Source organism: Sparus aurata, chromosome 15 (genome assembly GCF_900880675.1).
Source record: "Sparus aurata chromosome 15, fSpaAur1.1, whole genome shotgun sequence".
In the NCBI taxonomy this organism is placed as follows: Eukaryota; Metazoa; Chordata; class Actinopteri; order Spariformes; family Sparidae; genus Sparus; species Sparus aurata.
In genome coordinates this window covers 24,520,109-24,548,047 of record NC_044201.1, presented here as the reverse complement: position 1 = coordinate 24,548,047, position 27,939 = coordinate 24,520,109, and the positions used below count along the sequence as shown (strand labels likewise).

Sequence of the window (27,939 nt, the reverse complement as noted above, 5' to 3'; positions counted from 1 at the left end):
GAGTTCTCTGGTTGCCAGGGATACGCAACGACTCGTCCGTTCACTCGTTCGTTTGTCTGTTGTGTTGGAGAAATAACTAATTTTGTTGCATGTACGTTTATTTTTTTATCTTAAAATGGATGACATTGGGAGTTTTAATGTCAGGTACGTCGCCCCTACCACTATATTTACTCCTACACACTATATGTGCACATACGCCCTTAACAGTACTGTTTTATTACAACAGTTAGCTAATTTAAGCTAGTATAGAGCCCCAGGTCGTTAGCATGACATGAAATAGCTTGAGAAATTCAGAGGGTCGTTAAAAACAGTAACCTTGTTGTGAATGTACGTTAATTCTATGTAGATAATATGTATTTGTTTTGCTCGCCCCAGGTGGATACAAGGCTTTGCAAACAAGAATATCGAGTTTGTCGACGATACAACGGTTTGTTATGCATGTGGGAGTCATCTGTGTTTCCTGAACCTGGAAACAAAAACACAAAGTGTGCTTCAGAGTCCTGGAAGAGGCGTTGGAGCTTTGACAGCCAATGGCAATAATGGGATGTTTGCTTTCTCTGAGCGAAAGCTATCCCCAGCTATATTTGTATACATTTTCCCTGAGTTTCAGTTGAAGTGTGAATTAAAAGGTAAGGTCATATAACCCTCCATCTGAAATAACGGCCTAAATTGATTTAACTGCCATAATGTGGCAATTAGTAGGTGTTGTTTTTTCATCAGAGGTGGAAGAAGTACACAAAACCTGTGTTTAGGTAAATATAGCAATGCCATAATGTAGAAATACCACACAACAAGTGAATCAAAAGGACATTGTGTTGTTTCCTGATAATAGACTGCAGGAACACTAACAGTACATTTCTAATAAGTAACTTATAATATCGGTTAATAAGACATAAATTCAGATGCAAAAATACAAACATAAACTATTTTTTAATACACTCATGTCATCTGCTGTTAGCTTCATGTACTGATCTGGAGAGGTGACACATTGTAAACTAACGATGACTTTGCAAAAAATTGTTTATCTTTTTACTATGTGACTTGGCACAAGACAAAACGGAAGACGTGCATATGATGGCAACAACCTGGCAACTTGGAAAGTCAGTTTTCTAATGTAAAACAATGCATTCAGAACTAAATCTATGTAACTGCCATAATGTGCCAATTAGTAAGTGTTGTTTTTTCATCAGAGGTGGAAAAATAAGTACACAAAACCTGTATTTAGGTAAAGATAGCAATGCCATAATGTAGAAATACCACACAACAAGTAAATAAAAAGGACATTGTGTTCTTTCCTGATAAGAGACTGCAGGAACACTAACAGTACATTTCTAATTAGTAACTTATAATATCGGTTAATAAGACATAAATTCAGATGCAAAAATACAAACAAACTATTTTTTAATACACTCATGTCATCTGCTGTTAGCTTTATGTACTGATCTGGAGAGGTGACACATTGCAAACTAACGATGACTTTGCAAAAAATTGTTTATCTTTTTACTATGTGACTTGGCACAAGACAGAGCGGAAGAAGTGCATATGATGGCAACAACCTGGCAACTTGTAAAATTTAGTTTTCTAATGTAAAACAATGCATTCAGAACTAAATCTATGTAACTGCCATAATGTGCCAATTAGTAGATGTTGGTTTTTTTTCATCTGAAGTGGAAGAAGAAGTACTCACAACCTGTATTTAGGTAAATATAGCAATGCCATAATGTAAAAATACCACTTAACAAGTAAATGAAATGACATTGTGTTCTTTCCTGATAAAAAAAACTGCAGGGACACTAACAGTACATTTCTAATTAGTGACTTATAATATCGGTAAATAAGACAGAAGCACTTCAAGATATTTTAGTCATCTTTCAGAAATGCATGTCATCAGTGAATCTATGAAGAGTCCATGTAGGCTGTGCTAGACTAAAAAATGCATTAAATTCAATGGAAATTAATAAAATCAAGGAGGAGGTAATATTTTGATTATTTCCATTACTTTTATTTCTTCCAAAACTGTATTGTACATAAATTCAGATGCAAAAATACAAACAAAACTATTTTAAAAATAGTTTATCTTTTTATCATGTGACTGTTGGCACAAGACAGAGCAGAAGACATGCATATGATGGCAACAACCTGGCAACTTCTATTTAACTGCCATAATGTGCCAATTAGCAGCATTTTGTTGTTGTCTTTGCTCGAGGTGGAGTTAGTTTAAACTAAGTTCTTATTCACAAATCTGTCTGTTTTTGGACTTTTCTCTTTGATTTTGTTTACCCACTAATTAACCCAAACACACAGAAACATAATGTTTGGTGCATGAGAAATCGTGAACTGCGCAGATATGAATAAAAGGTACATTTATACAGCTGCTTGATGGAATCGATGACCCGAGTAATTTGATTCTGGACACAAAAGATGTTTGTTCGGCAGTGTTTATGGCTGATAACCAGCACCACCATTAGTTAAAGATATTAAATACTGTTTATTTTGCTACAAATAAAAGAATATCTTCTATTTCTTAAATGGAGCAATAGATTTTAACTCAAAACATTTTTCATTGATACATTCAGCCTCTCTAGCCTAATGAAAAAACTCTGGCATTTCTTAAATACTAGCCTGTCCAAGAAACGGCACAAAGCAATTAGCAGTGAATTGAATCAGTGTGTGTACACACAGTAAACAGCAGAGCGGTTACCCAACAGAGCAAGCAATATGTATGCTCAATATTTTCAGCAGCAGCAGATGGATGCTGCAGGAAACTCAACAGCCAGGAGTTTCTGGTCACAGCTGAACATCAGCAACCTGTTTTCCCCATTTTTTATTTTTATTATGGTCATATCCAGTCTTTGAAGAAGTACTAAGATGTTTACTTGAGTACCACAGTGCAAAGATAACAGTATAACAATAGAAACTAGAATGGCACTCAGTCCCAATCCAATATCAAATAAAATATATTTAAATCTCCTTGATCCAGATTTTTATTTGGATCTGAATCTGTCATAGATACCAGCCGCCTAAATACTTCAGTTTTGCGTAACTGCTGACAAACCAAGCAACCAACAAATAGACATGGATGAAAACACAAGCTCCTTGGTAGATGTAATAAAAGTATTAGCATTAGAATAAACTTAAAGTACACACTGTGCAGCCCATCTCAGAAATATGTATAATATTCAGTTAGGTAAAGGTGGGGCTAATTTTGATTACTCTGAATATATATCTTGAACATGTATTTAATGACATCTTATTTCACTTGTTGATTATATTTGTATTATTAATCAGAATTTGCTGTGAAACAAAAGTTATCAAATTAATGTAATGGAGTAAAAAGTGTGATATATGCCACTGAAATTAAGTGGGGTAGAAGTATATAAGTAACATAAAATGGAAATGTATAATATTATGACTTCCACCACAGTTTTTTTTTCTTCCTATGATTCATTGTTATTTTCTTCTGAGATTTATTGTTTTGTTTAAATGAACCCCTTTAATTTCTTTCTGTCACACATCCACACCCTAAACACTAAAGTTACCGCTGATTCTATTTTCTAGGAACAGCACAGCTGGATTACACATCTCTGACATTAAGTGATGGTGGTCCTTATTTGGGCTCTTGTTCCTCTTTACCAGACCACACCATAACAGTGTGGTAAGCCACTGAAAGCAGTACACTACCTTACATTGTGTGCCACCTATGTTTCAGTTATGCTTATTTAGGCAGGGCAGCTCTGTTACTGTAACCATGACTGTGTCATGCAGGAACTGGGAAACCACTGAGCCCATTTGTACACAACCACAGGCCGGGCAAGATGTCGTTTCTTTGGTGTTCAACCCCCTGAATTGGCTCCAGCTTTGTGCTTTGGGCAACACATCCCTCACTGTCTGGAATATTGAGAAGAGTGCCAGCTTTCATGTCCTGAAACCAAGGTAAAGCAGACTTGGCTGCACAAGCAAGTAGTTCAAATCTAAACTGATGTATGGACATAAATTAAACCTGCAATGTAATATTTTTTGCGTTGCAGTGTGATCGAGCTTCCAGCAACTGATGGTACTTTTGTTGAGGGATTGGTGGCCAGTTCTCATACTGTCAGTGAAAAATTGCCATATTTTGGTCCAGAAATGCCACCATCAGCCATTTCAGGGATCAAAGGAGACATGGCAGAAATCATCGTGGTATTGTCCCACTGTCATTTATACACAGCGACAAAATAAATACACTTTCAGCATATAATGTGATTGTTTTGGTGATACAGCTGTGTCTGTTTTTTAGGAAAACAGTTTTTTTTATCAAGCACACAAACTATGACAAAGTGTAAACTGTCACAACTCAACATGTGTTCACACAGACCAAACTCTGCACCAAAGCCAAAGTAACTCCTACTGCCATCTGCTGGACAGCCACATCAGAGCTTTATGTGGGCTGTGCTGAAGGCTTTCTGCTTCTCGTTGAGCCGGAGAGCCTCTCTGTCTCAGTCCTCTTCAATCCTACAAGTAAACAAACACACAGACTGGGACTAGTACTGGGCTGTGGTTGATATTTTTAAACTCAATGGGAGTAATTATGTTGTTTCATATAGATTTTTGTGTCACTTTTGTTTAGCTGCTGATGCCATCCCCGAGCTCAGACGGACCAACTTTCAAGGTTTAACCCCTCACAAGAATGGTTTGATCGCTTTAGGAAAGGTACAAGCCCATCCACTCGTTAACTCCTGCTTGACACCTTTGAAATGTAAAAAAGATTAATGCATTCATCTGCTAATAGATAATATGAGTTGCACTTTTATCAGGATTTCTCAATCACTCTAACGTAAAAGCTCTTCAAAATCCTTGTGTTTTACAGGGGAATGTGATGCACTGTCTGCAAATCAAGCAAACTCAGATCAACATCACACAGACGTGGCAATTACAAGGGTCTGTCACAGCTGTGATGAACTCCCCTGACCGTGAAACATTAATTTTATCTTCTAATACAGTAAGTATTCATACAAAAAAAACCCCAAAACAACAAACATGTTATTTCATCAAATAATAGCATGTTACACATGAGCAAATACATGTTACAATCTGAAAATTATATCAACCTTTTATTTCTTTAGGGGCAAATCTATATGTTGAACCCAACCCATTCGGACAAGATTGTCAAGGTCCTGGATGTGCTCAGTGGCAACTTTGTGGCAGCAACTTTTTCGTGCACTGACAGGAAAATTTGTGTGGTAAAACATAATGTGTTGCTCAAGAATTACAGCGTTTCATGATGGCATGTGTAATTTAGGTCAGTGTCTTTTAAGTGAGTTGTGATGGCTGTGTTTATGCTGGTTGCAGTCAGTGAGGGATTCTGGAGAGCTGCAGCTGTGGTCCACAGATGGAGTTTGCCTCGGGTCCCTGTCTCTTCAAACTGAGGTCAGACTGACAACATATAAGCATTCAGAACATATCAGTCAAACCCATTGTCTGTATATAAAAAAAGATGCAGAGGTACCAACATGCATTCTTACTAATGAACAGCAGGGGACGACTAAGTGGTTTTAAAAAATCCAATTGTATGTAGGGAGCAGCAGGGACGATGTAAGTTTTGTAACTAACCCAGAAGTTGGCATCGGCCTGGTTCTTTGACAAAGAGCCTATTGGACTTTGAGTGATTGCAGAAGATAAGCTCTGTGGCAAACACAAATTTATGATACTTTAATGTTTTTTCCAGCAAGATAAACTTCACAAATGAATACCACTTTGACATTTTGAAGCTGGGTTCAAACATAATCCCGCACACATGATCAAAGCATAAACAAAATGGAGATCAGCGCGGAAGAGGTCTGGATAATTGGGGAGATGCTGTCAACGCAGTCTCAAGGGCTAGAATGTTTTTTAATTGCTTGGTAGCATTGTCAGCTGCTAATTGATGCGTCTCTCATTGGTTGTTGAAAATGACTTAAATAAAAACTGTCTGTCTAGGTGAGAAGTCTGGCCTGTTGTCCTATTGCACAGTATGCAGCTGTTGGAACAGTTTCAGGAAACGTCCTCTTTATCGACCTGAACAGGGAGCAGCAGCCTCGCCTGGTGCACCAGGTTCATCTCTACCAAGCTTCTGTGGATCACCTAGTGCAAGTATCCTCCAACCATGTAGTATCTCATCATATATTTGTGAAGTAGAGGCACTTGTTATCTCTCCCCATAAAACCCTGAGGGAACAACTGTTCTTCCACTCATGGTCTTGAAAGCAAATTAAAATGTCCCATTAAATGGTTTTACGCTTTCTTATAGTGTGTTTATGCCAGATGTCTGTGTATGTGGTGTTTGTGTTTTTTTCTTCTTTTTACAGTTTTGATCAAGAGGGACACTTCCTTCTCACTGGGTCCTCAGATTCACATATCTATGTACTAGATGCAAAGCCATCAAAGGGGTTTTCAGTAATAGGATTCACAGGTAGATTCTCTTTTTAACATGTTTAAATTGACTGTACTTGTTGCTGCTCTTCTGTACAAACCAAAACGCTGTTCATATTAATGCATTTTTATTTTTATTTTATTTTTCTTACCTTAGAACTGATCAATGGATTTACAGAAAATGACTGTACTCTCAATGTAACACAAGTTTTGCAGGTTTAATAATTGAAAGATCAAGCTGACCCGCATCCTCTTGTCCTTCTATTCCAGTTGTTCCTGGACCGGTTCTGTCGCTGTCCACTCAGTGCATCAGGGACTGTGAGCAGGTGAAAGTTCTTGTGCTGTGCACTGGACAGGAGGGCAAAAATCATGATGGTAGCCTGCTCACGATGCTCTCTCTGCCGGAGAGGGACCTTACAGGTAACACTGGTGACATACATTGATCTATGACTTATTCTCTTTTTAATTGTTTTTTTTTTTTTTGGCACCTGTTTAACCTTGTTAATCACAGGCTGTCATGCAATTACCTTTTGCACAGCCAGAAGAGAGATAACTTTTTATAAAAGAGGTTGAGGGTCTCATGCAATAAATTATTCATAGGGTCATGCGGTGATATTGATCTAAAGCAAGACATTCGGACAGAAGCTCAGGGGGTCCACTGCAGACATGGGAGAAGTGAAGAATCTACTTTGCAACTTGCACCAAATGAGTTAATGAATCATCATCTCCTGCAGGTGAGGAGAGATTTACAAGGTGATTAAACCAAAAGCCAAGGATTGTACTAGTCGGTAGAAATTAACTGAGTAATAATGGCCTGCGGCTTGCTACGGTTACAAAATGTGTAAGCAGCAACTAAAGAAGTTGCAGTTTTCTGGCTTTCCGTTCTCTTTGTTTTAACTCTGGGAATCTCATCATTCATCCATGGATGTGCTTTGACAGTGGACATGCTTCCAAAGAGAAAACCCCATCCACAGACATTAGCATAAACCATTAATAGTACTCAACTGGACATTTTGATCCAAATGTTTAGACATGTCGTCACTTACACTGTTGAAAAGAAAGAAAAGTGTCTGGGGGTTTACAGAAACACACGCTCTCTTTATACTGCCTGGAAAACTATGTTGAACAAGATAGACCATGAGACAGATGGGTCTTTAAAAGGAAAGAAACATTTGGTCAGACGGGAGTTGTGCCCACACAGGTTAAATGGGATTATTAAACATGATTTTAGTGTGTGCTACCTACATGATAGTTAAAGAGCCACTCCAGACATGTTTTAAGAAGTAAAAAAGACTGTTCTTTATGATATGCATTTTCTCAGAAAAGGTTGAATCATTTTGTAAAAGAAAGAAAGACTCTGCACACACTGTCCTATGAAGTAAGCCAAGGAAGGCCAAGAAAGTACTTCAGAGAAAAGTCTGAGGATAAATTGTATAATTGTCTAATGCTTAAATTGATACAGCTCTTCTACTCTACAAACAAAGGTGCCATTGACTGAAGAATCCCTCAGTATTATTGTAGATATGTGGATGCAGGATTTGCAGGCGCTCTGCAGTAATCATGACTATAGACCTGGAATTGTTTAGAACATAAACATGAAAAGGAGCCTGACTGTTTCTATTGACTTATTTATTTACATTTTACCATCAGTGTTTTCACTTGCAACATTTTGTGATGGCGGGCCGTCACGGAAATCCTCGCTGTTATAGCAATTGGGGGGAAAGAAAAATCTAAAGTCAACAAACACATTCCACGATTAATCATCTGAACCACTTCCTCAAAATGTAAAAAGTTGTTGCTGGGCAGTTTTGCTACTCCCTCCCCCCTCAAACTACCCTGCCGAAAGAGAGGAAGAGGCAGTGAGACAGGAGATGTGACTCGTGATTATCATAATTTATAAAACATGAAGTGTGGTGAGGGTACAGCCATTTCAACATTTTATACACAAGATCTTTTAAGGTGAATGAAACACTGAAAATATTTATTATGTGACTCTGACCTGCAGGTCTAGACTGTGTAGACCGGCATGGTTGCCTGTCTCCTCACATCGTCAAAGTGTCCAGATACGAAGTGCCTCATCCACTTCAATCCTGTGTCCTGGGAGTCAGCGGGGTCTTTGCTTACTGCCACAAGAAGAAAACTCTTCAGCGATTTCAGCTCCCTCAGGTTTACTGCTGCTAATGTTTCTGATACTTGTAAACATAATTCTCTGTCTTCATTCACCTGAAATATCATTGATGCATTTAATCTGGGTGTTAACACACATTAAATCATTATCCTTTTCTATGTACAGGACACAGACTCCAGTCAGCTGGTGGTCCACCTGAGACCAGAGCAGGAAGTGCGGGGTCATCCTCTGGGCCCTGCCTCTCTTGTTCTGTCTCCTCACCAGTTATGGCTCACTTCTGTGGGTCGAGATGGCCTGCTACGCATCCGAGAAACTGCTTCCATGGTGGCTGCTCATTTTATTTTGTTACACTTTATTCTTGTAAACATTTGAGTCATGTTTTCATTGTCTGTTGTGTGTATAACAACGGTTTTGCTGCCACTACAGGAGCGGTATATTGAGCTGCAGTGTCATTCATGCCGTGATGGTGGAGTTCGGAGTGTGTCCTTCTCTGCAGACAGCCAGACGCTCCTCACAACTGGCTTTAACGATGGGTCCCTTGTGTGTGCCAATCTCAGGTAAAGCAGAAAGCAGCCTGTCTTACAAAGTGCACCACTGCGAACAGTAGAGGGAACTGTTGCTCGCAGGAGTAATGTCACTCTTCTGCAGTTTGAGTAAACATAGACCAGTTTTCAAAAAGAGTATTCCCTCTCTCTGTATCGACTCTGTGGATCACTAGTAAATAAACACAACTAAAGTGGTAAGCTGGGGGTGTTCATGGTCATAATTTTGAGGAAAACAACGATCCAATGAATTTAACAGCACAATCTCCACACTGAATCAGATCCCACTCACATTCCACATCTGCTGGCTCCTCTATGCTTTTCTTTTGAACTTTAGAAAATGTTTCTTCTTTTTCCTCAGCTGTTACTACTTTGCTATTATCGTAAATCCCTGTTGTGTTAATGTTTTCTTTTTTTCTTTTTTTTTTTACATCTTTTAGTGGTTCACTGTGTGTCTAATCTCTTGGCTGCTTGCTTTGTTGATGATGTGGGAATTTAAAGGAGTGGCTGGTCATATTCTGTTTCATTTTGGACATCTCCAACAAATCCTACAAAAGACCAACACCAACAATAGATTGACAAGTAAAAATATTATCTGTGTAGCCAAAGACTTAAATAGCTTTTTCCTCTATGCCATAGAAATCAAAATAACTGTCCTCAAGACACTCTTGACTCCGGTTTTTAGTAACATTTGCTAAATAAAAAAAAGCACAGCGTACAACTGTTTTATGAAATTACTTTAAAACCCTTTGAAAGAAATGTAATTATGTATTTGTGACTGTTTTTTTTAAGATTTATGTCTTCAGTAGGAACAAATGGGCTTTGTGTTGAATGCAAAAGACGGGGCAGGGAGGGCAGAAATTACAGAGGGATGAACTAATTACTGTTAGTTTGGTCTTTTCATGGGATTTGTTGGGAATAAAACAATGGAAGAATGCAGACAGCCTTATCCTTTAAGGTTGTTGTTCTCTTAGATTCACTGTGAGGTGATTGTTAATAGTTAGACTGCATTTTACTGAAAAAAATCTGATGTATAATTCACTCTTCTACAGTTTTGACTCATTTTAGGTATGTGGTAAAAAATATAAAATAAGAGAGAGGAAAAATTCTGTCTACTGTACAGGTTGCTTTATTTCCATTTAAACACACAGTAAAAATGTTGATTTCTATATTTTTAGGGATTTATGGATCAACTGGTCATCATCACTCCTTTATAAATAGGGTGATCAGACGTCCTGAAAAAAACTGGGACTATCCTGAATTTCAAGCATTTCTCCAAAATCCAGAATCCTGTCGTAACTGTCCCAAAAATTAGACTAAAAAACAGTTTTGATCAGTTACAACCTTATAAAAAGGGTAAATTCTGGTTGTTGCAAAATACTTTTCTGGTGTCACCCTGCAGCAGTTAGTTTTCTTCATTACTCATGGTTGTTGTGTGTTTAAGCTGTGTACAGTTGTGCCATGAATTAATAACAGCTAACAGCTACTAAGAAATTACGGAGAGAATTGAATGTTTGATACTGTTCATTGCCACCGTGACCACGCCCAACTTTTTTGTCCCTTATTTCACCTGTTCTCATGTGGTCGATCTATTCATAACAAATATATTCACTTATCTGCTCTCTTATTGTGTTTTTGTTTTGTTTTCATGGCTTCAAACAGGATTAAAGGTGTGGATGCTGGTAAAGTGAATAAAGCCACCCAGTACAGCCAGTCTATGGATAATCTGTTGAACAACATATTCGATACAGAGAATTCTGTCCTTATTGACTGGCCTGAGTGGGGCCAAGGGTCTCCAGCTGCAACTGAAAAATCAGAGGGAAGTGAGGTAAACTGTATTTTAAATTAGCAGTAAGTTAATCCTGTTTAGGAGTGTTCTAACTGCCAAAAAGGCAGGATAAATATCAAATTCAGCAGCATCAAAGACTATAACCTCATAAATAATTAAAAATCAGACTCAACACCTCTATAAAACAGTTTCAACAAAATCATTTTATTACAAACATATAATAATGATGATATTTTCCAGCTGTATTTAGCATGATGGATGATAAAATGTGATACATCCCATTAAGTTTGAATGATATGAGGATAAATGTGAAGTGTTGGTAAGAAAACTGTTTGTTTCTGAGCTGTTTCAAACATACAAGAACAACTTTGTGTTTTTCATTCAGGCACTGTGGTATAAATCTGGTCTGAATATTGCTCAATCAAATTATTTTAATTATTATTAATTATTTTTCATGCAAGGGCCTTGTTTGTTACTCAACTAGATTAACATTGTAGCAATGTGTTCAAGCAAATGCTTTTATGTATCTGTATGTTTGTCATTTTGTAATGTGCAGGTCGGTGTTGAAGCAGCGTCTGTGGATGTGACGGAGCAGGATGAGAGTTATAACAGCCTACTGTCTGCTCCACCTTCACACCCCACCTGGCTGGAAAGCAGGCGAGAGGCGGTTAGTGACTAAGATACCATGATATTTGCGGTGGTGGCATAATGTTAACAATGTTAACTATGTTTAGATACCTCTGTCATGTCTCTACGCCGTTGCAGGTGGAGGGTTACGACAGTACCCTTTGCACCTGTGTGTGATATCTTGCTGTGTTTTTGTTGGCACTCAGTTTCTCTGAGCAGCAGCTTGATTTATCGTCATGTAGTGAGTGAGGAAAAACAACCAATTAGCAAGCAGCAAAGAAATATGAAGATGATAAGCATTTGTAAAAAGAAAAAAAAAAAGAAAGTACTTTGTTACCTGACAAAGCTTCTTGATAACAATTCTTTGATACTGAAGGTGTGGCAGTCTTTGAATAATGGGTTCTACGCTCATTGAAAATCAATCATAGGAAAGGGGCCGAGGCACTTTCCAGTCTGCTTTTATGCTACGACATGCTTTCTACTCTGACTCACCGCGGTCATGTGAGGACTTCTCTTTAAATCAAGCTGCATCAGGTTGAGTGATGAAATGTATGTTGTGAAATGTATTATAATTAACAGGATTTTTGGCATTTACTTTAATTTACTGCCCGAAGGTGTGTTTATTGTGAAGCTGACATAGCACAAACTAATTCTAATCAAATCAATACTTTAATGGATTTTGTTCATTCGAAGAGAGTCTCGTGAATTTCTGCTTCATCGCCTGGTTCTTTACAAGAACAAACTCAGTAAGATTGAAAATATGTCTAGCAAGATTGTGGGTCAACAACACCACAGTATTTCACTACCTTGTGAGACCCAGTAGGCAGAAAAGGACGGACGATCCTTAGCAATGTATCACACCCTCTCTATGGTGAATATGAGTTGTCACGATCAGGGCGGAGGTACAGGGTGGACTTCCGTGCCCAGAAATGGTTTATATCCTCTGATATAACTCTGTTAAAACGAATCCTTTTTGATATGTCGTGTGTGCAACTATTGTTTTGGTATGTTTATATTCTTTATATTTGTTTTCTGACTTAATTTTTCATTTGTTTTTAATCTTTTTAACTTAAACAGGTTCTAAAAGAAGACAATGAGCGATACTCTGAGACAAAGAAAAACCTGAGAAAAACAGTCAAAGAGTTACGTGACACTGTAAGTGAGTTTGACCATCAGTTTGTTCATTAATCAACATTTAAACAACTGTAATTGCACCCAAGTTAGCTGAACGGCTAGTTTCCATCAGGAGTCCCTTCTCCTCAACCTACGTATTTGTTTTAGTCCTTACTTAAGAGGATATTTATTCATTCTTGTGCAAGAAAAAACTTAGCACAGTAAATGCAGAGCTTGCTGACAAAACAAAACCCCTCACTGCATGTAAGCACAAATACTGTGCTGTTAAAAATTTTTGGTAAGTGCTCTTCAATTAAATGAGACTTATCCCTGTAATTATATGCAGCAGCTCACTATCCAGGGCAACACATACACACAAAATAAATGAGCACCCAAAAGCTAATGAATAAAATAGAACAAAGAGGAAATCTGAGGCTCTCAAGAGGTTGATGAGTTTAAAAGCCTTTAATATCTAATGGCTATTGAATCGTAAGTAAATTCATACCAATGTGTTTCAGCAAATGAGGCCCTCATCAGAGTAAAAAAAAAAAATGGCCGCCTTTGGGCTTGCATATATTCGTACTTAAGTCAACATTGAATTTAAAGTGATTCAAATGTACATCTTATTTTAATTTATTTTCTTATTTTACCTTTGTTTAAACTTATCATTAAATTAGTATACAGAGCTTCAACAAAGAAGTTTTATTTAAAAAGACACTTGGTGTTGTAGAGTTTTGGAGAGCAAATCTGAACTCAGTTTCATTTTAATGAGGTAACTGAATAAACAAGCTGTTCTCGGAGGAAAATAGGGTCCCCAGAACAAAAAAACAAACAAACAAAAAATGTTGTCAAAGCAACAATCTGACGATTTAATTGTGTTTTCTGTTTTGTAAGATTCAAGAGATGATGCGCGAAAACGAAATCCTCCCAGATATCGAGCGTCTGGAACAACGTGAGTTCAACCTGGATGTTGAGGAGCAGGGGAGACTGGAGGCCATGGTGGAGCAGGAAGTTGTTCGGGTAAATCACACACAAACATGGGCGGTAATTTTGCTTTGAGGTCATGATTACAGGGATTCTTAATGCAGTCACTGTCATTGTAGGTGAGAAATGAGTTTGAGTTGGAGAATTTGGCCAAATGTTACCTCCGTGATGTCCTGAAGAGCGAATGCTGGGATACTATGAAGGTCAAAGGCAGGACTGTGAAGGTAAAATGGCTTTAAGTGTTATATTTCTTAATAATCCCAGTGTGTAAGAGTTTTAAATCACTTCTTGCTGTCTCCCCCAGGCCTTTCACTCTGAGCATGAGGTGAAGAACTATCCACTGAAGGAGCGAACGGAGAAAGAGATGGAGGTCCTTCACAGGATTCAGAATCTGAGGGAGTTAGAAGAGGCTGCTTGCACCGTAAGCAAAATTGGTCCAAAACAGGCCTGAACAATCTGTGGTTTAGATTCTTGTGAGCACTGCAAAGAGGAGCACATGTGACGAGTTAGTATGAGTTTGGTGATATGTTGCTCAATATGTTTAATTTAAAACAGAAAAGGCAGCATGCAAAGTTACAGCATCAAAAGTTCTACATTTTCTTAAGTCTGTGTTAAGTGTGTGGGTTTTTACACTCTGGGAATACATTTTATGGCAAAACCACTCAAGTCAAAACAGGTTTGCAGCTGGGAAATAATTTGACGCTTTGAATCACAGTCCTATCTGTGACCCTTCAAGGTTGTAACTTTTTTAAATGCTTGAACACTTGCCAATCCAACAGTGTTGAAACTCCTCTAGATTTATGGTCGTGTGGCTGAAAGAAAGTTGATATGATAGCTATCTTCACTGGGATGAAGTTTGTAATTTCACGGCCACAGATTCTCTCTAATTCAAAGTGTCGTCTCCACCTTTAAACTGCAGCAGGGCAACTTAAATAAAGATTCCAACACAATCATCGCAAAGGAGGAAGAGCAGGGGAAGGAAGGCCATGAGGCGAAGAGTTCTGCCGTGACGGGAAGTTTCTCCGCTGAGTTAGGATATTCAAATCCCCACATCTACAGTCAGTTCAGCCTGCAAACCACAGAACAAAGGATCAACCAGATAATTCTGCTACAGGTGGGAACCTGCTCAAAAACTGCTTGAGCTCAGCAAAAGTGTGACAATGATGCCTTTATATCATACAGTACTTTTCCAAAACAGTGCCCGTAACACTAACTAAAACAAAGAAAGTGAAATAAAGAGCGCATAAAATAAGGTATTTATAAGAACTGATCATAACTAGTATTTTTTCTTTCCTGAATTTCACCCGACTCCGAATGCAGGATGTGATTTATCGCATCAAGACAGCTTTCAATGCCGAATTTGAGGCCGTGCACAGGCAGAAGGTGCAGGAGCTGAACCGTGCGAGGGAGAGGAACAGGCACAGCAGGGCGATCATGCTGGAGCTGGACATGAACGAGGAGCTGTGGGAGCCCTGCCTTACCGACAGCGAGCAGCCAGAGAGGCTGCTCTCTGTAGACGACTCTGAGGTGACTGACCTCCTCATCAAACATTTAAAACTGTTGACAAAAGTTCACAGAAAGTTCAACAAACATCCTGAACTGCTCTGTGGTTTGTCTGTTTCTTTTGTGAAATGCGAAATTGTGTGTAATTGTCTTTGTCGAAGAGGTTTTTTCACACCTCACCAGAGAGATAATGCACCTTTGTCCTACTCTAGATAAAAGCAGAAAGATTCCTCACCCCAGAGCAGAAAAAGGAGGAGGAGAGGAAGAAGTTGGAAGAGCAAAGACGTTTGGCTGCCAAGGTATGCTGCCATAACAAATGTGTTTTTGTTTTCTGTTTGTCGCTATTTACAAATTCTTCAAATACTTCCATATACAAAAAACTGCAACTGATGACGAAAGTAAGCATACATGTAACAGTCCTTTGCCACAATGAAATTAAATACATTGCTGTCTTATATGTCTATAAAGTAGATATAGCAAGTCGTAAATAGATGTTCAGTTCTGTCATTAATGAGGTCTTTCTCTGTTAGGGTGATAACCTTATCGACAGAGCTCTCGGTGACATGATGGACGGAGTGCTAGAAGTGAAACGGGAGGACATCTTGAAAGTGGTGGGCCAATGAACTAATCCCAGATATATTATTTTGTACAAAGTAATATACCAAGTGTCCTGTGAAATGTCTACTCACATATTTGATCAATATGAAATGACATTTTTTAGACACTTTGATTTGCAGATAGCATTATCTTCTATGTCAGTTTCATGTTGAAACCCGGCTAATATAAAGGTCTGTCAGGGAAGTGGTGAAGTTTATCTTTAGTAAATCAGCACCCTTAAAGCCGTCAGCAAAATAGAAAAATACTGTGAATTATACCTGTAACAATTAATGGATTAATGAGATAACTCTTTTGAAAACGTATTAGGTCATTTTTTAAGCAAGAACCTATCATTTCAGCCTCTCAACTTGAATGTGAAGATTTAATGAGTTTCTTCGTCACATGTGATAGTAAACTGAATATCTTTGGGCTGTGGACTGTTGAAATAAAAGAGAACCTGTCCTGGAGCTGTGAAAATATATAAAAGTTGGTCACTTCTCTAATGTAAATTAAGTTTTTCATTATTAGATGTTAATTTATTATATAATCAGATCAAAGAACGAAAGAAAACTCTTCCCTGCCTCCTGCCATCACTTCCTATGACGTAAACAAAATGCTACATCTAACTGTAGCCTCTAATTCTCTAAATTTTGGCAAATTATGTTTTTTTTTAACTTAAATTCTTTTCTATTCAGTGTCAGTTGAATTAGACCAATAAGCATGAAGGGCACATAGTTTCTATTGAATTGACTCCACAGGAAATACCTCCGCCTGAGTTTGTTTTGACCAAACCTGACATCCACTGGACTGAGGAGGAGAAGAAAGTCTTCAAAGAGTATGAAAAGAAATCCAAAGACCTGAGTTTGGAGAAGGAGAAATACAGAAAGGTATTACAGCATTCACAGTTCTTTTCTAGGATCAGAAATATGATCAGAACTTGTGATCAGTGATCAATGTGAGTCAACTCATTAACTCTGTAATTGCAGTCACTGGAATGTGAAATGAAAAACCTGCAGGCATCCACTAGGGAGGCAACCCAAAGGTTTGATGAAACTTTGAGAAAGCTTTTTGAGAAGAAAGTGAAATGTGAAATGGCGATATATCAGGTGAGCCAACACAAGCACACACACACCTGCAGTGCATGAAGTGACTTGTGGTTGAACTCTTTATCAGACGTGGTATTAACATCCGTCCTGAGTGATCCAATCACTTTTTAACAGCTTTGACCCAAACCCAACAATTAAACTCTTTTGTCTCCTCTCATAATTTTCTTGTAAATGCTATATTTTGGGGGTGAGATCCACTTTAGACACAAACACAGCAACAAACGAACAGTTTTTACAAGGAAAGAAACAACTTGATGTATTGCAGATTTACGAGATGAATGATTAAGAATCTGTCAAAAATGTTTTCACGAAGCTGTCCGGTTTCTTTTCACACAACAACTCTTAAAATCACGTTAATTGTAAGGGAGTCTGGTAATATTGCCATCACCAGTTCAATACTTAGTTGAAACAGTGTGTTTGCAGACATCTGCTGCTGACTTCGACAAGTGAAGAGAGCAAAGACATGTAATTTATGGTACAGCGAACCACTTGGAAATTAGCCAGTCTGTAATGCATGCTGCCTGTTTTTGTGGCTTCTTCTTGTTTAGTGGAGGGCGTCAGTTAAGAAGTGAGTCAATGTCAGTGTGGCTAAGGACACATGTGCGTACACACTGCTTAAAGAATGTAGTCATATGCTGCCCAGACCACCTCCAAATGTGTATATTGGATCTCAATGCGTCTTGAAAGGTGCTCACACCTAGAGCTGTCCATGTGTGATCAGATCACTCAGGAAAGACATTGACCCCCCCTCACTTTCCTCATGTTCCTCACTCAAGATGAAGGGCCCTTTCTTCTCTTGTGGTTTCCTCCTTGAGATAATTATGACATATGACATCTGGTGTGCATGACACCTTTGAAAACGGTGTTTAGTGTCATTTTTGTATTTAACAGGAAGAGCTCAAGATTACGTATCTGGTGTATGCAGTTCAGATAAGAGAGGAGATGAAAAATCGAGAGATGGAGCTCAAGTACAAACTTGAAAAAACGATGGCACACAAGGTCAGAAAATGTGAACACAGTAATGCTGAAGGAATTTATGACTGCCAGCTTCAGATTCTGTTATTTGTGAGTGGATGGTGTTCTTCCAAAATCTATGAAGAGCTGCTAATCCCTCGGGCGTGTTTTTTGCAAGAGCCAACCTGTGCGGCATGCTAATTTGTTCATGCTTCAAAACTGTCACAATTTCACATACATGCTGCTTATATGCCTTACTGACATATATTTCTTCAGCAGGACAAAATTGGGGAAGAGGTGAGGAGACACGAAGAAGAAGTTGAGTTGTTTCAAGAGAACTATGACAGCACTGTAGCTGAAGACAGAGTAAGCCAGCTGGTAGAATAATGAAATCATTGTGACTGTAAGAGCACGTTTATAATATAATATCAATCCATCTATCCAAAGGTTTTGGACAAAGAATTCAGGAAGGAGTTCCTTGATTTACCGAGCAATGCGGTCGATCAGCTATACAAATTATTCAAGCGTAGACCCAGGTTTGTAATACATTTAGTTACGAACATGATGCAGTTGTGCTGAAAGTTACATGATTTGATAACCACATCATAATTCTACATGATTGAACAGTTGCAGCGCACTCTCTTCGTCTCTTTGTGTGCATCAGGGTTCAAAAGATAAGGACCCAGTCCGACCACAACTCCAACCCTTTAAAAGAGCAGCGTCTGTGCGGTTCTCTAGCTCCTGATGCGTTAAGTAACATGCTGAAGGCGATGGAGGAACTGGATGCTCCGCAGAATATGCCAGAAGGCTTGAACCCATCCATCTGGGAGAACTTTTGCTTTGTCCGCAAAACAAAAGTAGAGAGTGAGCACAAGGTAAATTAAAGACACAGACCGGGTGAAGGGGCTCTATGTGACAATTTGTAGTGATAGACATCTATTATTAACTTATTTTAATGGCCATATGTGAGCAGACTGTAACGTGACGTGAAAAATGAGACCTTCACAGTCTCTTTCAGTTGCCTCTACAAGCTTGTGGATGATTTATTTACGTTTGTTTAATACTGCTGGACTGGGATTTCTTTGCAAAGGACTCTGTGGACTACGCATTATCAAGTGCCTCATCTCAGAGCCTCTCTCCACTATTAACAAAGAGCAACAGTAGCTAACGTTAGTTTAGAAATTTAGCCTGCTAACATAAACTACTGGTTTCCAGAACAACACAGAAAGTTCAACAGAGCACCTTCAAAGATTGAAAACAGACATTGTTTCACTGAAGCACATACAGTGCAGAGGTTTTCACGCTGGATATATACAATTAACACAATATTTTATAGTCTATTTACAAACTTCAATCTTTCTAATCACACTTATACACAACCCTCCAATTTATAGATGTAGCTTCTCCACTGCATTTGGAAAAAAACAAATATTTTAACTTTTTTCACAAGAAGATTTTCCCAATGATTGTTTGTTTCTTGTGGCTAGTTGTCCGCTCATTGTTTGACCCATCGTCTGCAGGTAAAAGTGAAAGCTTTGACTCTCGCTGAGATGCAGGCATTCCTGCAGCGGAGGAAAGAGGAGGAAAGGACTGCTCAACAGGAAATTAAAAATATCTCTGATGAACTTCAGAGGTATGATTGTGATGTTGCACATTACATATGACAGTAGGGATGACACGATGACACGGAACGGAAGCCAACAAAATCAGTCGCTTTCACTGTAACAATAATCATAGGTAATATAGTAAAAGCGAATTAACATTTTCCTTGTCCTGTTCTCTCCTAGTTTGCATAAGGAGAAGAATCATTTCCTGACGGACATACTAGTCCAGTTCGTACTCAAACAGGGCCAGCTGGAGGTGTCGACCACAGACCTGACTCCTGACTACACTGACTCCGTACTTCTCCACAGGAGTGTGGTGGAGGATCTGAACAACAGCATCAGGGTCAGCCTACACAAACACAACCACACAGACACTTTAATTTCAGATTCTTAAAAACAAGGACGTAACAAACCCGTTATGAAGATGTCCGTGTTTATAAAACAATAATTACCGATACGTTCAGGAAATTGGAGAGCAGAAGATCGCCTCCATGGTGGAGCGCAAAGACTTCCGTAAGGGCATCATCCAGCTGCAGTGGGAGCACAAGAAGTTGGGGATGTTGATAGAGGACCTCAACAACAAGGCGAGGGACATCCAGATGTTACGACTGTCAGAAGAGCAACAGGATGTGAGTGTAATCAGGATACTAAAACACCTGAACTCTGCATTTAATTTTAGCTCTAATACTGGATAAAAACCACTAAATAACACGTTCTGAGCAATGATGCTACCAGATAGTAACCAGATTTGACTCTGTACATAATTCCGACATGGCAATTACATGTCAAAAGTTCAACATCTGCTTGTAATATCCCTGAAATCTCAATGTTTGGGACGAAACTTAAACCCTGTTCACATTTTTGGCCAAACCTCAGTCGCTGATATGACGGCAGGTATTTCTGTTTTGGCGCTGTCAGATGTTTTGCGAGCAGAAAATTGTTACCATCCCAGAGTACAGATGGATCATCTTTTATGATCGCGGACACACACACACCCTTTTCATACGAACACCCCACCCCATTTTTTCATGAAACAGGTAAAGACTAATTTTGTCTTTATTTCTATGTGAATATTTCGTCCTTCTTGACACAATGATTAAAATTCTGGGAAAAACAAAAAAGCTCATTTGCTTCACTTGGCAGGAAATGTCAATCCAAGGCGCCAACATGCAGTTTAATTAAACACAGACCATAAAACTTGACAAGAACATACTTTGCTCGTGCTTGCAATCATTAACCCCTTCACACAGAAAAAGAAACACAAGGTATTTCACAAGTTAGCCATGTAAAAAATAACACAGAGGTGATGGTTGAGCAATGAAAGAAAACATGTAGATCAAATGAGTCATCCATCACCTTATTTTCAAAAAGTGGATGAGTACAGCATAAAACAAAACTTGTTTCCAGGCCTCAGTGCCAGTTTCCTCTGGCACAAGGTCCAGGTAGCTCTGCCGAGGCGTGGCACTCAGCTTCCTGTGATTGTTTAGGCCCCCCTGAGACCTTGAGGGAGAAAAACCTTGAATCTAAACAAATCCATCCTGGGGACATTTTATGATGAAGCGTTTTTGCCATGACTGTTTGTGAAATCTTTCATCAAACAAGTTGACACTTAGATAGAAAACCACTGTAGGAGACTTGATCTTGCTGCTCTATCTGTTCTGATTTTTTAATTGTTTTTGTTTTTCACTTTTTTTTTGCAGTTCCTCCACAGGGCAGATCGAGAATGCAGCATGTCCAAGCAGGCTTCCCTTCTGAGGAAAAGTAGAGCTTTCCAGGAAAAGGTAATAGAAAACTAACAATGCGATCAAAGACATTTATTTTTCTTCTAAACTGTAGTGCTATTTATCAGAGTAAAGATGCCTGCTTTCTCTTTGATATATAATACTCATGACAATCCACAGACCGTTTCATGTAGAAATTAAGGATGCACTGTTTAATCAGCCTAACATCAGTGCCTTGTTGACTGACATTGGCCTATTGGCAAATAAGATGGCATTCTGATGTCAGTGGCCCACAGTATGTTCATCTCTTGTGTCTCATCCATTTTGCGCTGGGCACACACGCTATCCAACTCCGCCTTCCTGGTGGACCACAGCATTACTTCCTCCATGATCCTGGCAACTTCTCATGCGCACATGCAGAGAAACGTGCCGTGCACGTGTGGTTTGTTTTCAAATAAAAGTGAGAAAAAATGTCACAGATGTTTGAGGGGTTTTGAAGGAAAGCAGACCAACTTGATATTTTCTTCTAAATCTAATTGCTTTTCTAATCTCTTTTACATTTACATGTAATTATATTAATATCACAATTATATTAATTATATTAATATTATGTATCACAGGAAGAATGTTTTTGTTGGGCTAAGTACTAAAAACTCTGCTCAGTGAGTAGTAGGTAGTTGTGGCAGGATAAAAGGGCTGTTGAAGCTGTTATTTTTCAAAGAGTCCACAGGAGCCGTTTTCTTTGTTCTGAACTACACCCACTGAATCACTGTGCAGAAGGAAGTGTACATCTACTCATGAGGGAGAGGCTGGATAACTTAGCCAACTATCATTAAAGCTCAGCTGAGGAAGATGCCACGAATGCTTACATCCATCGCTGCCACGAGCAAGAGCCTTTTGTCCATTAGTAGATGCATGTTTCCTTGTCCACTGTGATTTGGTTTAGTTCGGTAGAAAGAAAATAGTTCCTACATGAAAATGCTCACAAAACAGTCTGTGGATTATCTTAAGTAACCTGGGACATGATTTCCAGAAAGAGACATTGCTGTTCAGTTGTTTTTGGTGCTTTAAGTCATTATACACACTATCAAATATTTTTAGATTCATCAACAGAGTGTGGAGCATCGCATAAAAAAGATCGAACAGCTCAACAGGCAGGCGGCGAAGAAAGCAGAGAAGAACGCAATAGTAGAGCAGCAGTTACCTGATATACAGGTGACTGTGGCAGAGAGGAGACACATCTATGAAGCAACAGGTAATTAAAACTAATTTCAGCTCTAATGAAACACACTGTAGATTTCAGAGCCTGTTCTGACAGATAATGTGTTTTTTTTGGGTGTTTAGCTTTAGAGGAAAATCAGGCGGCTACAACAGAGGAGCGATACCAGGAAATCCTCCAGAGGAGAAAGCTGGAGGACATTGCCAGAGCACAGGCAGAAGAGCTGGCTGACCTCTGGGCTGAGGTCCAGCGTCTGAGGATCCGCAGCTTTCCTTCACTTGATAAGCTGAAACACATCTGAGCAAAGCTGTGTTTTTAACAGTTAACAAGATTTTATTTACACTTTACATGAAATGTACAACTCGTGCTGTGAACAAAAACGGTGCAGCAGCATCAAATAAAACTGATTGAACTTTTATGAACTTAAATGTCCTTTGTGTTTTAAAGTAAATTTATCAGTTAGTAAAGTCCTCGTCCGTGCGGTCAAAGTGCAGAATGCCATCATCCAGACCAAAGAGATCAATAAGCTCGGACAGGCTGGCCTTTCTTCCATCTACTGGGACTTCTGACTGGAGCTCATACAGCGCTGACTGAGCACAACTCCGCCACTTGTCGATCAATGCTTGGAGCTCTGTTAAATCATTCTAGGGAAAGAGACAGACAATGTGTCACTTCAAGTCTAGTGAAACAGAGGCAATCATGTTAGGAGCAACCCAGACAAATCAAAATGTAGCTGATACCTTGCCTCTGTACATTTGAACCATCTTGAGCCTCCGCACAGTCTCCATCTTGTCTTTAACCTCCTTCTTCAGTGTGTCTTGTTGTTGTGCAAAGTCTTTTGAAGGAGGATGTGTTGGTTTGGGAATGGCTCCAGAAAACCTTTCACTCCCTGCTCTCGCCTCATCTCTGTTTACATCTACACTGGGGATGATCAGTGGTGGATTATTAACCGTCTGACGGGAATCTGCTGAAACTTGTTGGCCATCATTCTCCTCATCATCATCAACACAAAGGCGTTTGGCCACAGAGAGGGGCGAGGTGAAGGAGCGCCTTGATCTCTTCAACCTCTCCTTCAGAGAGGAACTCAGCTGCTGATGATGCTGTGGAGAGGACAAAGAAGGAATGATGGAGCAAACAGTTACTCAACTGGTGACTAAGAGTACATATTAGATAATGTTTCTTTAATCTGACATAACTTAAGATCACTTTGTCGTGGCTACCTTCACACAAAAATAGACTTAAACCTACCTTTCCCTGTTTGAATTCACAGGGGCTTGACTCCACTGAATCACAAGGTGAAGAATACTCTCTTTTTACTTTACCCGCTTTAGGAGTGATCTCCATGGGTGAAACTTTCTCTAACTCATGTGAACTGACGTTGTTTTTTGCTGTAGATACAGTAACGTCAGAGCTAAAACAGCCTAACGAGTATTAACGTTCGCTTCTCCTCAACAAACACGACGAACTCCTTTCAAAAAACAAACAACTAACAACAGCACGTCAGAGTGCGTGTAGACGAACACTTTTACAGTTTAAACTAGCGAGAAACAAACTGAATCTGCCCAAAATGTGGACTTAAACATGAAACTCGAGGCGATAACACACATGTCTGTTTTTCCTGATTTTTGCGGCTCAAGAAAACCTCCAAAGGCAGCGATTGGACAGAATTCGATGACGCGTTACAGAACAGAATCCTGGGAACTGTAGTTGTTGACGGCTTTTTATGTTTCCGCACTAATGACGGCTTTAAAACCCAGTATTTCCATTATAATCCCAGTAATGTGAGAAGAAGCCTACTCGAAGCCATACTTAGTCACATGAATAGTAAAAGTCTCTGATAGTATATGATAATAAATGTACCTCAACATGAGGAGCTATACCTGTCCTCTTTTTAAATCACTTTAAAGATGTATTTTTATTAGAAGGCTTTCCTGTATAGGTGTTTAAATTTCAAGGTTGATTTTATCTTTTAAATTACAATGTGCTTTATTGTTGGAACTGCAAGTCTTACACGGCTGTATTTGAATGTACCAACTGTTTTTTGTTTGTTTGTTTGTTTTCTACTTTTTATCTTGATGCTATTAGCTTTATTTCTCTTTTATTACTTTTTATTGTGTTTTTGTGTTTACTGTGAATCACTTTGTAAAGATGGATTTATTAAAGAACAATAACATGCTCCAAGGGAAGTCAAAAGTAAAACAGGAAGAGTGATTGTTGAGCTGCAGGGGTTCAGTGTTACTTGGTTACCGTGGTTACCGGGGTCGACTCATATTGTGATTCAGCTCTTCTCATCAGTTGATTCATCTCTATTATAGGATTTATTTTAAACTCCTACAGGCTGATGTATTCACCATTTGTTTAGTATTGTTTTTTAGACTTGTGCTGTTTCCTTCACTTTTTTTTTGTATTTGTGTTTTTCTGTCGCCTCGAGGAGAAAGGTGTGAATTAAAACGTTATCCTGCCACGACTTGAACATCAGTAGCTACTTGGCAGTCTGATATTACACACCCTAGGGAATGGGGATTTTTAGCATTTTATATGGATGAATCTCACAGGGCTGACGGTTAAAGATAATTGCTACGTGTGAGTCAGGAGACTGTTTTCTGTGCCTTTTTTATGCTTTTGAGCAGTCGGCATAAAGTGCTGTGCTTTGCATTTGGCATTATGCATGAAGTTAGTGTGGCAGCCGTGTGAGTTTATAGAATCTAGAGGCTACGTGAGAGACGGAGAGAGAACGCCAGCTCTTTCATCAAATGCAGCTGTGGTTTCTGTGCACTCATGAACACAGCCTCAGCTCATGTTTGAGCAGGCAAATCATTCTTCTCAAAATGTATAAACGGGTCAGAGAGTGACATACATTTCTCGCCATTCACACCTTATATGCTTTGATCCTGCAGTGGAGGAATATATTGTGGCACTCGTAGATTATCTCAGCTCGTTCTCTTGAGTCCCTTTTCTGGTGGAGGAGACGTGATTCGCTTGGCTGAAAGGTTACTTTGTATTTCGGGTTGGCGGGTTATTTTGATTTCCATTTGACACTCTGTGTTATCTGCTATTTCTGTGCTGGAAACTTCCCTTTCATGTGGCACCAGAGTCTTGTCCAACACTTCCTTATCTTCTAGGTTTACATAACATGCTCTCTAAATGGCAGCATATGCGCAATCCCTCTACCAGGCACAGGAGTACCTAATAATGCAGAATCAGCTGGAGTTGATATCGTTCTTGAGTGGTCCAAATGATCAAATTGCTAAAACTAACTGACATGCAGAAGATCTTTGGCTCTGGTGCGATGTGTCTTTCCCCCAGCAGACATTTTGAGTTGTCACAGTAAGATCAATGACATCTTGGCGCACTTGCTTTTAGATTAACATATTTTTTCTACTATTTGACTTTTGTTGAACCTTAAGATGCTGGCTTGTTCTTAAAGATTTATCAGTATCATTATATTAAGTCTTTTCACTTGTTTAATTACATTTACCTGACTGTTGACATATCCAATAAAAGGTGATCATTAGTCAAATGAATCACTGTCGTCCTGTGATGTAGGCCGCTGTGCATGTTGTTGTGATTGGCTCAAAGCCACGACAGAGAGGCTTTGAGCAACACAACACGTGGGCTTCACAACAAAAGTATATGTGGAGGTGCTGTGATGCAGACAGACCAAAATATTGTGTTGATATATTATATCGACTGTAAGCTGAGACCGTTTGCAGGATTTGTTCTCAGTGTTATCAACTAATGGCCCCGTTATGTTCAGACGTCCCAGTGTGACGGAGCGAATGGGGGAATAACAGGACCCATAAATATAGCAGATAAATGTAATCCAGCCATAATTCATTATATCATTTACACTCGGGCTTGTCTTACTCTGACATGTCAGAAAATCCTCTGTGAAAAGAGGCCTCTAACTGAATTTAGTGCTTTTGAAATGACAGTTTGACCTGTAACCCAGTGATTGTTGAGCCAGTTGGATGATTGTGGTTATTGCACATCATTGCTGAATTTGCCCCTGAATGAGACATGGTTTTTTTGTCAAAGATGAGAGAAAAGTAATGAACAAATGTGTTGACCACATAAATTAAAACTAAAACGATGATAGTCTAAATCTTACACTATGACACATCGTTGCTTCTCTCTCTGTCACAGTTGCTCTCAGTTTGTTAATATTTGTGTTGAGTTTAACGTAAGTGTGGAGATTATTTTCCTTTTGTAGTTAATCTACTCATTCTGAGGGGAATTAGTCGATTAATCCAATATGTTTTATTCTATTTGCTTCAACTCAAGTTGAGTTTTCCAGAGACTATAAGAATTAGAATGAGCTTTATTGGCCAACTATGTGCACAAGTCCAAGGAATTTGACTCTAATTCCAAGAACAATTTCCAGGAACAGTCATACGGCTACAAGCAAGGACAAAAAAGCTGAACAATGAAAGTTAAACTCACAGGTTCATACAAGGGATTGAAAAAGACCAAAATCATCGGAAAAAAAGGCTAAAAGTAAATTGTTACACCCTCTCTGCACAATATCCCTGTGTTCCTTTCTCTAGGCCAAGTATTCAGGTACATAAACACAGATAAAATCCAGCGAAGGGCTCGAGCTGCCAGCAGTCAGCCAACCTGGAATTTATTCTCAGAATTTATTCTCTCCATCCACGAGAAAATGAACGTCAGCTGCATCTCTATAAAACTGTTGGAATGCCAGTCAAAGTCAGTCTGTGCAGTCTTCCCTGTATTATCTTTTTATAACTGACAATAAACAAATGCATTCCTCCTGACGGACAAACGATGCCTGCAGGAGATTTCACAGTGACGTTGATGTAAACATACGTAGGTGCAGATTCCTTCATCGCCCACAACAGAAGATTTAACATTATGACCTATTTAATATTCTTTTCCATCAGTTCATCATGGAATCTTATTACATTTGTAACTATGAGATAAACATTCATAATTCTATAATAAGTCAAGATCATATGATAAAAAGTCAAAATTATGAGAAAAAACATAATAAAAAGTAATGCAAAGTCACAAATATAAAATGAAATGTCTAAATTATTAGATAAATAGTCATTATTGTGCAATTTAAAGTCATGATGATGTGATTAAAAATCAAAATTATTGGATTAAAAATAAAAAAATATTACATTAAAGTCAAAATTATGAGATAAAAAGGAAAAGTTATGAGATTCAAAATGATGATGATAAAATAAAAATGATAAAAAAAAAAAAAAAAAAATCATGGAATCAAAAAACATAATTATGCAATTAAAAGTCACAGATATATGAAAAAAGGTTGTGATGATGAGATTAGAAAAAAAAAAATCTAAATTATTACCTAAAAGTAAAAAAAATATTATAGTAAAAGTCATAATTATATATTAAAAATCGAAATAATTAGATAATTGTTTACTTGTTGGCTCATAATTATGATTTAGTTTCAGGTTCTTTATCTTCTAATCATGATTTAACATGGAAAATGTTTTTCAAGCTTAGTTTTCATGCCTTTTGTTTTTGAACACTTTAAGCGAGTGAACTTTGCTAAACTGTTGGTTTCTTTACAACAGTCCACTGCCACTTTCACAGTGAGTCATGAAAGTGTCACATTATCTTGTTGAACCTGGCACAATTAAGCTCTTTTTTCCCTCTAATGCAGCTCTTTTGAACTC

General features: G+C 38.6%; 2 protein-coding genes across 4 annotated transcripts; one reads left to right on the top strand and one right to left on the bottom strand.

The window, feature by feature from the left end:
• The first annotated feature begins 5 nt into the window (after positions 1 to 5).
• On the top strand, positions 6 to 22,701 carry cfap43 (cilia and flagella associated protein 43). 3 transcript variants are annotated; one of them, XM_030442006.1, is made up of 38 exons: positions 6 to 144; positions 376 to 629; positions 3,559 to 3,655; positions 3,766 to 3,933; positions 4,029 to 4,179; positions 4,353 to 4,497; positions 4,607 to 4,689; positions 4,847 to 4,978; positions 5,103 to 5,219; positions 5,329 to 5,406; positions 5,956 to 6,104; positions 6,323 to 6,426; positions 6,657 to 6,806; positions 8,392 to 8,552; positions 8,680 to 8,838; positions 8,941 to 9,071; positions 10,719 to 10,884; positions 11,402 to 11,512; positions 12,550 to 12,627; positions 13,480 to 13,605; positions 13,689 to 13,793; positions 13,874 to 13,990; positions 14,492 to 14,683; positions 14,890 to 15,096; positions 15,285 to 15,371; positions 15,603 to 15,683; positions 16,428 to 16,556; positions 16,656 to 16,775; positions 17,667 to 17,774; positions 18,006 to 18,095; positions 18,177 to 18,265; positions 18,394 to 18,604; positions 19,250 to 19,362; positions 19,517 to 19,676; positions 19,798 to 19,962; positions 21,034 to 21,114; positions 22,156 to 22,309; positions 22,399 to 22,701. In XM_030442006.1, the coding sequence occupies exons 1-38, from the start codon at positions 116 to 118 to the stop codon at positions 22,572 to 22,574; spliced, it is 4,974 nt and encodes a 1,657-aa protein (XP_030297866.1). In that variant the 5' UTR covers positions 6 to 115; the 3' UTR covers positions 22,575 to 22,701. The 3 variants fall into 3 exon arrangements, with proteins under 3 accessions (XP_030297866.1, XP_030297865.1, XP_030297864.1); XM_030442005.1 differs by having other exon boundaries at positions 14,489 to 14,683; positions 18,009 to 18,095; XM_030442004.1 differs by having other exon boundaries at positions 14,489 to 14,683.
• sfr1 (SWI5-dependent homologous recombination repair protein 1) lies at positions 22,584 to 23,938 on the bottom strand. The gene is made up of 3 exons (XM_030442009.1): positions 23,522 to 23,938; positions 23,014 to 23,373; positions 22,584 to 22,917 (listed from the first exon to the last, which is right to left on the bottom strand). Exons 1-3 carry the CDS (start codon positions 23,615 to 23,617, stop codon positions 22,729 to 22,731), a joined length of 645 nt encoding a protein of 214 aa, XP_030297869.1. The 5' UTR covers positions 23,618 to 23,938; the 3' UTR covers positions 22,584 to 22,728.
• Between the last annotated feature and the right edge of the window lie 4,001 nt (positions 23,939 to 27,939).